The sequence below is a fragment of the Plectropomus leopardus genome, chromosome 13 (assembly GCF_008729295.1).
Source record: "Plectropomus leopardus isolate mb chromosome 13, YSFRI_Pleo_2.0, whole genome shotgun sequence".
Taxonomy (NCBI): Eukaryota; Metazoa; Chordata; class Actinopteri; order Perciformes; family Serranidae; genus Plectropomus; species Plectropomus leopardus.
In genome coordinates, this window is record NC_056475.1 from 23,068,017 (window position 1) to 23,080,499 (window position 12,483).

At 39.8% G+C, this 12,483-nt stretch overlaps 1 protein-coding gene across 2 annotated transcripts in view; it reads left to right on the forward strand.

Moving 5' to 3' along the window:
- Positions 1–12,483, forward strand: part of LOC121952544 (serine/threonine-protein kinase PAK 3) — a 39,997-nt gene that overhangs the window by 16,410 nt on the left and 11,104 nt on the right. The window contains exons 2-6 of one of the 2 annotated variants that reach the window (XM_042499297.1): positions 2,665–2,857; positions 2,985–3,085; positions 5,868–6,021; positions 6,143–6,180; positions 11,343–11,405. In XM_042499297.1, the coding sequence (XP_042355231.1) occupies positions 2,686–2,857; positions 2,985–3,085; positions 5,868–6,021; positions 6,143–6,180; positions 11,343–11,405 (528 nt within the window). In that variant the 5' untranslated portion in view covers positions 2,665–2,685. Of the gene's footprint in view, positions 1–2,663; positions 2,858–2,984; positions 3,086–5,867; positions 6,022–6,142; positions 6,181–11,342; positions 11,406–12,483 lie in introns of both variants that reach the window. The other variant, XM_042499298.1, reaches the window with a different exon arrangement.

Below are 12,483 nucleotides of genomic sequence, written 5' to 3' on the forward strand. Positions count from 1 at the left end.
GTTTTTTGCTGTTCAGTCCAAACAGGAAGTGACACATTACTGACAAATATGTTTCACAAGAAGACAATATTCATATTGTTATAATGCTATTACTGTGGACATATCTGATTCTCTCATTAATATATACATTTTTTCTTCTAATCTAATTCCTTAATTCAAAACAAGTTCTTTTGGAAACTTAACAGAGAGTTGGGAGTCACCAACCAGATTTTGCCTTGTGCAAGAAGATGGTTACATAAAATTATAAAGGCCACTATGAAGGCATACGTGTGATTTGTCAGAGGCAGTGAGCGCTGTGTAAGAGCTGAGGAGTGGTCTTTGTTTGCTAATGTAGGTCTTCACTAAGGGGGCAGCCTGGATGGCCTGCTTTCTGGGACGGTTGTGCTGCACATCACATGATGGGCTTGGCCTCAGGGTGAGGCAGTGAAGGAGTTTAAGATGGTAGTGTGGGATGGGTAGATGGAAGACGAGAGGATGAGTGATGGGAACGTTTACTCTTGCCCGTTTCTCTTAGAATCAACTCCTGGTTACTGTTTTCACAGCTGAACTGAGCCGCTGGACATCAGACTACACCTCACTTCCCAATCCTCTATAGCAAGGGGAAACACATTTCATATTCTCAATTCTCTTTTCTTTTGCATCACATTGAAAATATCAGTTGAGTCTTCTTCTAAACAATATCTAAATCTACTGTTCTCAGTCTCAGACATGTTAGCAGAGAATTTTGTAGATCAGACCTGCAGCCAGTGTCGCTGTAACAGGATCCCTTGTGCTAAAATAGGCCACAGCTCGAAAAAATACAATAATTTGAAACTGTAACTCAGAGTCTTCTGTAAGTGTTGGATCTGTCTGAATGCAAGTGTTGATCTGGCTTTGTCACATTTATATTACCCCAGTTCAGCTGATTCAGAAAACAGCCACAGAGACATGAAATACACTTAAGCCTTTGCAACTCCTTCAGTATATCATTGTCCATGTTGTTTTAGTTATCTCACTAGAATAATTTTGGGTGTTGGCGCTTCAGGAAACATCATTTTAACAAGAGGGAAACTCTATTTGACAGGGGAACAGACTTCAACACCTGTATGTGCACAATGCCCCTTTTTTTGCCCCCTCTATGCATTTAGATCATGTAATAGAGTGTTCCTGGAGTGAATCCTGAAACTTTGAAATGACTTTTTTAGCACTCTTGGTTAAGTTTTCTGAATGTTTTTTTGGTAGGATGCTTGAAATAAGGTCTGTAGTTCACACAAGCTTAAAAGACTTTCATATTTTCCAAGTGTCTTTAAAAAGGCAGTTGCCAATAAGTGGCTCAATGCGACTACACGCTACACTTTTCTGAGGTTTCTGCCATTTTTTCCCCCGTTACAGGTTTTTTGGGGGGAGTTTTTCCTTAGACAATGTGAGGGTCTAAGGGCAGAGGGATGTTGTTTGCTGTAAAGCCCTCTGAGGCAAACTGTGTTTTGTAATAATGGGCTTTATAAATAAATTGACTTGACCTGACTTGACAACATTATCATGCCGACATGACTAGTTGGGTTAGGGATATTAAGTCAAGTGAACGTGGTGTAGTTTGTTTATAGCCTCACGTTAGTTTTTTTTCCTTCTGGTGATTGAATTTAGGCTTCAAAAATCTTAAAAGTGGTGTTCATTTGAGAAAATTATATTGCTGAACAAAACTGCTATAATCCAGAGTCCAAAGGAAAAATCCACTAATCTTTTGACGAGGGAACCAGGCTGACACTGATTTCGGCCTACAGAGAGAAAAATCATCCCTTAGGCACTCTAGTCTGCATCATTAAACTAAGGCCCCGCTCACCAGCCTGCTCATTAGTTTATTTTTTTCTAAGTGGTAAGCAAGAAAGTATCAGCAGTGTCATTTTACCTTATTATTCATTTTGAACTGACATAAAGTATTTACTTGGAAAGGGTATATTTTTTACTTTTGTGTATTTCCATTGCAAGTTTGGTCTTTGTTTTTTTTCTAATTGTTATTTAAAAACACTTCAAGTCTTAAATTGAACGTGTTTACCCATTTAGACCACTTTTATGAAATAGAGACTTTTGAGTCAAAAATAAAAATTCATGTGACTGCTGTAATAGATTTTAGAGTGAATGTGGTAGAGAGAGGGGATGACATGCAGGGACTTAACTTTTGTGCATTCGGCACCCACACTACCAGATGAGCTGGTGGGGCCCCCCGAAAACTTAATTTTAATAATCAGAAAAGGAGAAGATTCACTGGTCCCAGCTTTTCAAATTTGAATTTTAGCTGCTTTTCTCTGTATAACATCATTATAGATTTAATACTTTGGACAAAAGAAGCAGTATTAAAACATAACATAGGGCTCTGATTTCCAGTGGCCAATTCTACACTCTTTTCTGACATTTTATAGGTTAATTTAAATTATAGATTATGCATTTCACCAAAAAAAAAAGAGAAATATGTAAAGTGTGCACAAAGTTGCCCCCATTGCTTGCAGCCGACCTTGATATTGACACATAATATAATTGTGTTTTTTGTAAATACTATGGTAAGTACTTGTAAAAATTCAAGATTGTTATGTTTGGTGCATCCAGCGAGATTCTGTAACCTTCACGAGTCCCTACTGATCCATATCCAGATTTTTTTAACTCCTTCATCTCTCTCCCCTCTCTCACAGGACATTGTGAGTGCTACTAAAGATGTCTGATAGTGTCGATATTGAAGAGAAACCACCAGCCCCCCCCTTGAGAATGAACAGTAGTTCCCGAGACTCTTCATCGCTGAATCACGCCTCTAAACCGCTTCCAATGGCTCCTGAAGAGAAAAACAAGAAAGTCCGCCTGCGCTCCATTTTCCCCGGGGGAGACAAGAGTGAGTATCCTCCCCCACATGTCACCCTCATGCTCTGCCCCACTTTGATTCACATTATTTACAAGTTTACCTGTGTGTACAATTACTACAAATCAGCCTGTAATCATTTCTTTTTCGTCTCCTGCAGCAAACAAGAAGAAGGAGAAGGAACGTCCTGAGATATCCCTACCCTCAGACTTTGAACACACCATTCATGTCGGCTTTGATGCTGTAACGGGAGAATTCACAGTGAGTATCTCTTTCACCTGACAATCGGGCATATAAACAGGGACTGATGTGCTTCTAAAATCCTCCTCCCACCTGAAAGCACAGTCCCAGGCAAGCATTTCTAAAATCACAATCCCCTCAGGCACAGAGTCAACTAATGATATATTTTCCTCCGCATAAAGTTGGTAATACAAGTGACTTGAATAACAATCACTTGATCTCCTCTTTCAGGTGAAACCTGCACTGGAATACTTTAGTGTTTCCTGGTACATTACATTTTAGCTGCAGTTTCTGTTGACAGCAGATGTGTTGTTCTTACACAAACCTGGATATATAACACTACAACTCTGTCTCCTTCTTTAATTTTCTCTATTTAATGATCTTAAATTGATCTGAATTTGATGGTTTATTCTTTATACCAGACCCGTACCATTAGGGACTCTTAGTTGATCTAATATATTATTAAGGACTTTGAAACTTAAACACTAGACTCATTATCTCACTACCAACTTGCCAAATGCCAGCGCTTTATCAGTGGACCTCATCAGCAGGCACTGATGCACAGAGGCACCTTTAGCAGTGGTATTGTATGCACCTGGCGGTAGTTGTTTCTGACGCTGCCGGTCAATAAATAAAGAGCGAGAAAGTCTGCATGGAGCAGATAGATGGGGGTGTGGAAGGGTCAAAGAAACTCCGGACTTCAATCCAGGAATCTGGACAGAGATTGCGCTATAGGGTCACAACATAGTCCCCCCTTTAGACCATCTCTGAATGTTTACACAGAACCAAATGATGGCGGCATCATATTGCTCCACTGCAACACAATAAATGAAAATAACAAAATAATAATTAAAAAAATCCCGCGATCAAAATAGGCACAGTGGGTGTGACGTTTAACACACAATGTCCGCTTCCAGTATGACATATAACATGTGCGTTGGCAGCACTTTATAAACAATAACAAAAGCATTTACCATCTCTGATCACATTGTTTTCCCAGTTTGCGGACATTTACAGCTGCCGTTCTTCTTTGAATTAGCTGCTATGCTATCAGCTGCTTTTTAAATCTGCCACGGTGGGTTGCACACATAAGCACGTCGTCAAAATGTCACACTCATGCCGACCATGGTCATGTCTGTCCGGCTTTATATTTTACACAGAGCTCGTTTCAGCGCCGTTACTACCTCCAGTCCCAGCTTAGAGGTGAGACCACTCTGTCCCCCTTTCCGTGATCGGATGTTATTTACAGACGGCGAGACGGTATAAGGATGTTAATCCACCTTGAACAGGCAGTGTAAATGTGGCTAGTGAAACTAAAAGTCCCCCTGTAACCCTGTCACATGTTGTATGTCACGTGACATTGCATGATGTTAGTAACGACCCTACTCATTTTATGCCAAACCATGGTGTTTTTTCCCTAAACCCAACCATGAACTTTTGTCACCTAAATTTAAAGAAGTAAACCTAAACAGTTTTACCTATGTTGTAAGTTCAAATGCCTTTAACCAGCAGAACCTCTGCATTCCCTGTGAAAACGGAAGTGTATTTTGAAGAGACACAATGCATGTAACAAGCGTAAATTGACACGCTAAGCCTGAAAGTCCAAAAGTGAGACAAGCGGGTACTGGCCACATCATGTTTTGATGTGTAGGTCAACTGACAAAGCATTGGCATTTGACTAGTTGGGGTGAGAAAGTGTTGGTTTGCAGTGATCTTGTGAGTGCTTCAATGGAATAACTCTCAAAAAGCTTATAAACCTTTTAAAGTTCAGTTTTCACTCCATAGATGTTTACAGCTATTTCTATTTTGTGTATTTTACTTTGAAGTTTGTCCTTCCTGTTTACTGGCGAGGAAGGTGTTGCAGGGGAAGTTATTGTAATGAATTGCATTACACTGTTATGTTGTTTTGCACACCTTGTTTACAGTATGTTAATGACTTATCATTGAGGTGATCCTCTGTTATGATAAAAGCATTGACATTATGCTCTTTAGAATGAAAACACATAAACAGATGTTTGTGTACTGTTAATGTGTTTACTGTGAAATGATTTAGTTTGGCATATGAAAACATGCATAATAGAATCATAATACTATAACATGGAAAAACAGACACATAGTAATATAACTGAGGGGAATAATTATTTTTCTATGAAAGAACTGATGAGCAATCCAAGACTTAAAACAACTTTTACAATCAGGATCTGCTGCATGTGTTGTGGTCTATTTGACTTCCAAATGTACAGCTCTCAGTGTGTGACATCAGTAACAAATAGTTCCTTGTTCATTTGATAAGCTGTGTGTATGAAACAAAGTGCCCCATTAAGACCATTTTATACCAAACCTCTTTGATTCCACTTCTTTCATGGTTCCCCTCCAAGTATCATCCTTTACTGCTTCCACTGAACAGTAGTCTATTTAGTCAACAGTTGCTTTAAATATCCACAAGTTTACAGAGATGGGATGAATGAAACCCATTGTTAATCCACATTCAGCTCGTGTCTTAATGTCTTAAGTCTTAATGTTCAGCGATTAAAAAATGCAATAAAACAAATAGGCTAAGAACAAAATGACCATCGGCATTTCAGTTACTCACCTGGTGTTACGTTGAATTCAAGAGAAAACTTTAGTTTTTTCATATGCCTCAATGAAAGACGATAAAAATAAACCATACCTCTGTTTTTTTGACAGTTTCTGGCTGTGATTGAAGCACTATTAACAACCCACACTCGTTCCTCAGGGTAAAACCTGAAAATTGCATTAATATTACAACTTTTTAGCATTTGACCGCTGTCTGTTTGTGCAGGGTATCCCGGAGCAATGGGCACGGCTCCTACAGACCTCGAACATCACCAAGCTGGAGCAAAAGAAGAATCCGCAGGCCGTGTTGGACGTCTTAAAGTTCTACGACTCCAAAGAGACAGTTAACAACCAGAAATACATGAGTTTCACCTCGGGAGGTAAGCAATACCATAATACTGGTAAAAAAAAATGCATCAACCAATATATATAAAAAAAGCATTTTATATTCATTCTTATGCCTAATACAAAAGACTTTAGTAACGGTTGTTTCTATTTCAGACAAGTCGGCACATGGGTACATAGCAGCAAACACTCTGGTGAGTTCTTTTATATCTAAACTTACTTTGGTTGGTGTTGGTTATAAGCCTAAATAATACATTTGATGATTATAAGAAAATCTGACAAAATAAATGTCAGTTAATAAAACTTAATTACTATTTAATGCTCAATTTTAAATGAATCACGACATTGTCAATTAACATTGGAGGTTGCTCCTCTGCTGCTTTATCAGGGATTTTATTGCTGCACTGCGTATCATGACCTCCCCAGACTGTCTGGTTATTATATTAACATTACAAGTACAAATCAACCCAATAACTGTGTCTTAGCCATGCACTTTCTCTGCCATATTTCATTGGTAAATCCCTCAACTCCAAAGTATATTTCTTCATGATTTATATGTAACGGTGTAATCATTTGACAGGTAAGTTGCAACATTATGTGGCTTTATTTTATCGCATTAAACCTCACAGCAGTTATGCCTCTGTGACTACACCACAGTAAATCTTCCTCCCTTAACTCCACTAATTCTGCCTGGGAAGTTCTGGGATGGACTTTGTTACTCTCCAGCACGTTCATCTTGCACAGACTTGTGCCTCTAATGGGCTAAATGTGTGTGTTCCCCTCTGGAGGCTTACTGCCCTCACTATGCGGCATAATGCCCTGAATTTTGCATACACGCCAATCAGTCTGCAACTGCTGCACGGCAATGGTGACTGCTGCGAAAACCACTGCTGCTCATTGTTTATTTTTCCAATCTACTCAACCAGATTGATTTTGAAATACCCATAGACAAGCTTCACTGGAGGCTCAACTGCATCTAGAGGGACTCCCGCTGTGCTGACCTCATTCCTGGCTTTGACCAGAGTAATCTATGCTTTGAATGCCTTGGCCTGTACACGCTCAGTGTACACGGATGAAGAAGTGGAATCCAAGTCTGTTCAGTGGGATTCGCTGCCCCAGGCAAACTACAATGGGATCACTTAATGCAGGGGCTGCTGCTTGAAAGAGCTCTTTGCCAGTGAGGGGCAAGCGGGTGTGGCAGTAAGTCTAAAAGGTTGTGTGAGCCCAGTGAGGGTGTTTGAGAGCATCTCAGCCTCGGACTGTCACAGTGGTCCTCGGCCAGGGGAGGTGACTCAGCTATTGGCGACTGCGCCGCAGACTTCGTCCTAGGTTTGGTCTGCACTGTCTCAGGCAAGCAGAACTACTGTAAAGGAGGGGTGCCAATATTTGGTCCGTGGAAGCTAAATTGTCTCTTTTCAGATAGACACAGTAACCCACCATGACTCACCTGATGCTCTCTGTCACATTATTTTCAACACCAGCTTCTACAAACCTGCAATGCAGGTAAATATATGACAGCTGGTGTGTTGGCTCCTCTTATCACCTGTTACAGTCCGTATCTACTCTGCAGTTTTCTTGTCTTGTCGTGAGGGATTAAAGAGACAGTTCACCCCCAAATCAAAAATACATATTTTTCCTCTTCCCTAGTGTTATTTATAAATCTAGATTGTTTTGGTGTGAGTTTTGGAGAGTTGGAGATGTCAGCTGTAGAGATGTCTGCCTTCTCTCAAAACTAAAATAGAACTAAATGGCTCTCGGTTTGTGGTGCTCAGAGTGCCAAAAAAGTACATTTGAAAACTCAACAGCAAAGTCTCTTTCCACAAATTATGATCATCGCTTACTCAAGATAATCCACTGACCTTGTTGTGAGCAGTTTCATATAGCCCCCAAAGTGAGGGGCTTTAAAACCAGTTTTCATTGTGGCTGAAGAGTTAATCCCCCAGGTGATGCCGTGGGCATCTGTAAATCAGTAGATACATTGTTTTTCACATCACAATCAATGCGAAATGGAAAGTCTCCAAGAGCTGCCCAATTTAATCATTTTACCCCCATTTATGTTAGCAAATCGCTAAATCCTTCATTTTTGGCTTCATGTGCCGCTGAGCATCTTTCCTGGGAATGAAACCCCACCTCCAATGCTGTATCCCGTTCTCTTAATACATCAGTGGTTTCATAAAGGAACCATTTTTTTTTCTACTGAACTACCCCTGCCAACAGTATCACTGCGCAGAAGTGTCCATCAACTCATGGACGAGAGGCTCATGACAGCTTGAGATGTAAATGTTAATGGCGTCCTCCTCAGCTGCTAGCTCAGTGGTGCTAGGTGAGCTAGCGGTAGATGCAGCATTCCCTCTGCATGGTAATTTGATTGGTTGGTGTAGTTTGGAAGAAAGAAAATGGTTCCTACATGAAACTGCTCACAACAAGGTCTGTGGATTACCTTGACTAACCGGATCATGATTTCTGGAAAGAGACATTGCTGTTGAGTTTTTCAAGTGTACTTTTTGGCGCTTTGAGCACCACAAGCCGAGTGCCATCTAGTTCCATTACATTCAAGCGAAGGCGCACACCTCTATAGTGGATATCCTCAACACTCAGCAACTCACACAGTCAAAATCTAGAATGATAAATAGTGCTACAGGTTAGAGGAAAAATATTTACTTTGGATTTTTGGGTGACGTGTCCCTTTAAGGCAGAAATAGCACTTCCTTCTATCAGATAGAGAAGAGATTACTATCCATGGGTCATATTGCAAGCTCTCTGGGTTTTACTGAACCTCTCTGGGCGTCCATGTGAGCCAGTTGTTCATGCTGTAGGTCGATTAAGTGCCTCACCTTGACCTTAGCTCAGCATACATTTATAACTGCGGATAATGGTGCTACAGGGACACTGTGCTGCATCCTAATTAAGCTTTGGTCGGACCAAGTTGTAATTACATTTTAGATTCAAGGCTCTCTGTGAGACTTAACTTCCTGTGCCTGGTGTCCACTGTGACGTGCTAATTATTGCTCTCAGTGTCCACCTCTGCCAGACAATAGAGTCACCTAAGAAATTGTTTTGGCAGGAGAAAAAAAACACTTTTCTTTTATAATACACAGAAAGGAAGGTGATACTTGGCAGTGTTTCTGGATCAGTTTTATCTGCTTTTTTGTTGCTGCTTCAAGTGATTAAGAACTTTGTATTTGTGTTGTGGTGTTACATGTGAGGAGTTCCCCCTGTTTAGTCCTCAGTTACTCATATCTTTCATTTGACATTATCTCTACCACCAGGAAGTCATGAGCACCAGAGCGCAGGACTCATCTGTCAACCAACACAGACAGCTCGATTATGGTTCATATACCTATGTTCACAGCAATAGCGTGAGCTTTGCCTCACATTTCCATAAAAACTTAAACTGTTAATTATTAAGTCAGTATTTATGTTCACAGACTGTAGCAGATTAGTTTGATTTGTCAGTTCAAATTGTTATTTGTTCAGTCAGGTCTAACAGCTCCATGGCTCTGTTATTATCATTCCCAAGACACAGTCAGTAATTTTCAGGCTTTAAAGTAAAAAGCTTCCAAAATGAAGCATTTTCATTTTCACATAGCCAGTTCATTGGAGATTAGTTAATGCTTAGAAGTCAACAATTTCAAGGACATGACGCTATGTTTTTTCATTACATGGTCATAATTATGATGGTCGTAAATTTTTGATAGTGTAATAGAAAACAGCATTTGTTCATTCGGATCAATGAGCAGCTGCTTCATCTTTATCAGAGTTTTATAGAGCTAGGTCTGTTTTATTAACAGTGAAACCATTTTCTTGTCTGTGCAACAATTATGCGTCAATATCCAAAACAACTCCACAGTAATAAAATGCAGAACTTTTCGTTAAACCTTGTTGCAACGTTGCCAGCTAATGTAAGGTGACACTGAACATTAAAAGTTAGCCAATACAAACTTACGTTTCTGACAAAATGTGTGCTGAAATGTGTTTAAACAAATATAGTTGAAAAGAGAGCAAATTCTAAAGTGCAATTTGGGGTGCTTAGTGCATACTATGACAGTACTACACGATAACTAAGTTGTCGGTTGCACTGCATCTTTAACATGTTATCAGGAAATTTCTAATCAGGTATAAGCATGTGATGGGTGCATGACCAGAAATGGAAGTTATCATTCATAGAGAGGCGTTCAAACAAAAGCTGAGTAAAATAACATTTTATGTAAGAAATCCTTAAATATGTTGTAGACTTGGGCAAGGACAGTCCTCAGGTGGCATAATGTGTGTCCATCATGTCCTCTCCTCATGCTGGGTGTCAAGAGGACAATTTATGGACTTAAAGAATAACTCTGATGTTTTTCAATGTGGAAGCTATTTCCCAGGTTTTTGTGTCTAAGTGAATAATGGAGAAAATGACTTTTTGAAATTGGTCCAGCATTGATCAAGAACATTGCAGCTAGCAGCAGTGAAACAGGCTGCAATGTAATCCCTGGGGACAAATGTGCACTGTCAATGTACGCCACTAAAAGAGGTTGTTTTGCTACTGAAAGACTCAGATTGTTACTCTAAGTGTCTGACAACATTATGAAAAGGGTCCCTACAGAGATGGACCTTTTTGTTAAAGAGTAAAATCCTTTTTGTTTAACCAGAAACACCCTTTAATCGCTATTGCCAAACCCATCAGATTTCATATCAATAAATGGCAATCATCATAAAAAAAGCTTTATTTAAATTCGACAGATTCAAAGTTAAACTTACAGAGCTGTCCTGGTTTGTTTTAACACTGTCCCAACAGTCACCCCACTCTGTTTTGACTGAAATAAACCCATGATTCACCCACACAGATGTGAAAATATACCGGCTTTACACAAACTAAAATTAGAGATTATTTAAATGGGCTCTGGTGAGTTTGGCGATTGTTATTTTGGAGCTGTTTCTGGTATAATACAAATGATCTTATTCTTTAACAAAAAGATATATCTGTATAGAGATCCTTTCCGTAAGTTGTCAGACACTTATAATAACAATCTGAGAAAAAAAAAAAAAAACAGCACTTTTTGTGGATGTACATTGATGGTGCTCTCAGTTGCCCGCAGGAATTACAATGCAGCCAGTTTTGCTGCTGCTGGCTGCAGTGCTCTTACTCAATACTAAACCAATTTAACAAACTGTCTTTCACATTAATCACTTAGACACTTAAACATGGTTAAAAGGGGTCCAGGTTGAGAAATACCAAAGTTACTCTTTAATGTCCTTCCCTCAGTAGCATACCCCTGCCCTCCCCCGCCCCCCCCTCCCCTGAAGTCCACATACTCTTAAACATTGTGTGGGTTTGTTTTGAGTAAATCCCATTTTCAACCTTCACATTCAGAACCGACTGCTGTCATCTGGGCCTCCTGTCAGCCTTAGAACCTGCAGCGCATTATTTGACAAGGTAACTCCTCCATATTACTTTCCATATGATGTATCTCTGCATTGGCTTTCAAGCTAAATTTGATCACCTAATTTTGATTATTCCCACTGACTAATGCAAAAAGGCATATAAATATTTGATTTTAGACACATCATCACTCTCTGCATTGAAATTTCATGGGGGCTATGATTAAATCACTTAGTCTTGGATGTTTCTGATATATTTACTTTCTTCCACAAGAGCACCTCTAATCTTTTCTCAAATGGACCGTCTCTGAAAAGGCAGGGCAGGGGCGCATGCCACAGAGGGTTGTGATGACTGTCAAACTGCATGTATGAGCTCATACTCCTTACAATTCACATTGCCAATAATGTGCCTGTAACTTCATCACCATTGTAGACATTACCGCATGGCTCTGTAAAAGAAAAAAACACATGGCACTGCTTACAGTTAGCTATGCACTCATTTCTGCACTGCAGTCTTGGCCCAGCCCTCCTTGGAGTGGGTCAGAAGCCCAGTATGTCTGAAAGAAGGACTGGGACTTTCCTTCAGCCAGACCCTTTTCCTTTAATCACTAGAAATAAGCTGCACTGCTTCATTTATGCATGACGAGACTGGAAATGGATGAAATGTTTCCACTCCATAAGAGGAAGATGATCCAAGGCCAGCAGAGTTTTGGATGGGGGAAATAAAGGCTGACCATTAGGCATAATAAATATGCCTGAGTTTTTTTTAATCAGTCTCGTCAAAAGGTACCACCATATTGAGAGGATGTCTGCTGTTCATCACCATGTTGCACATTACTGCAATGTGGCAGCATGTTTTCTCTCCAATAGCAACGTTAAATACAACAGTTTCAGTGGCGCCCCCAGAAATTTCACATTGGGGTGGCCAGATCAGGCTACTTCATATTTTGGGGTGGTACACCAAAACCAAAAGCCATAACTGAATTTCAGGGAATTCCATTATGCTGTTTAAGCACAAACGCCAGTTGAAAGCTATGTCAATATAGAGAGTTAAGGAATCACATGATGATACACTTTGGTTTTTTACTAAATATCTGATGTTCATAGACTAAAGTTAACATTTTGAGTTCCAC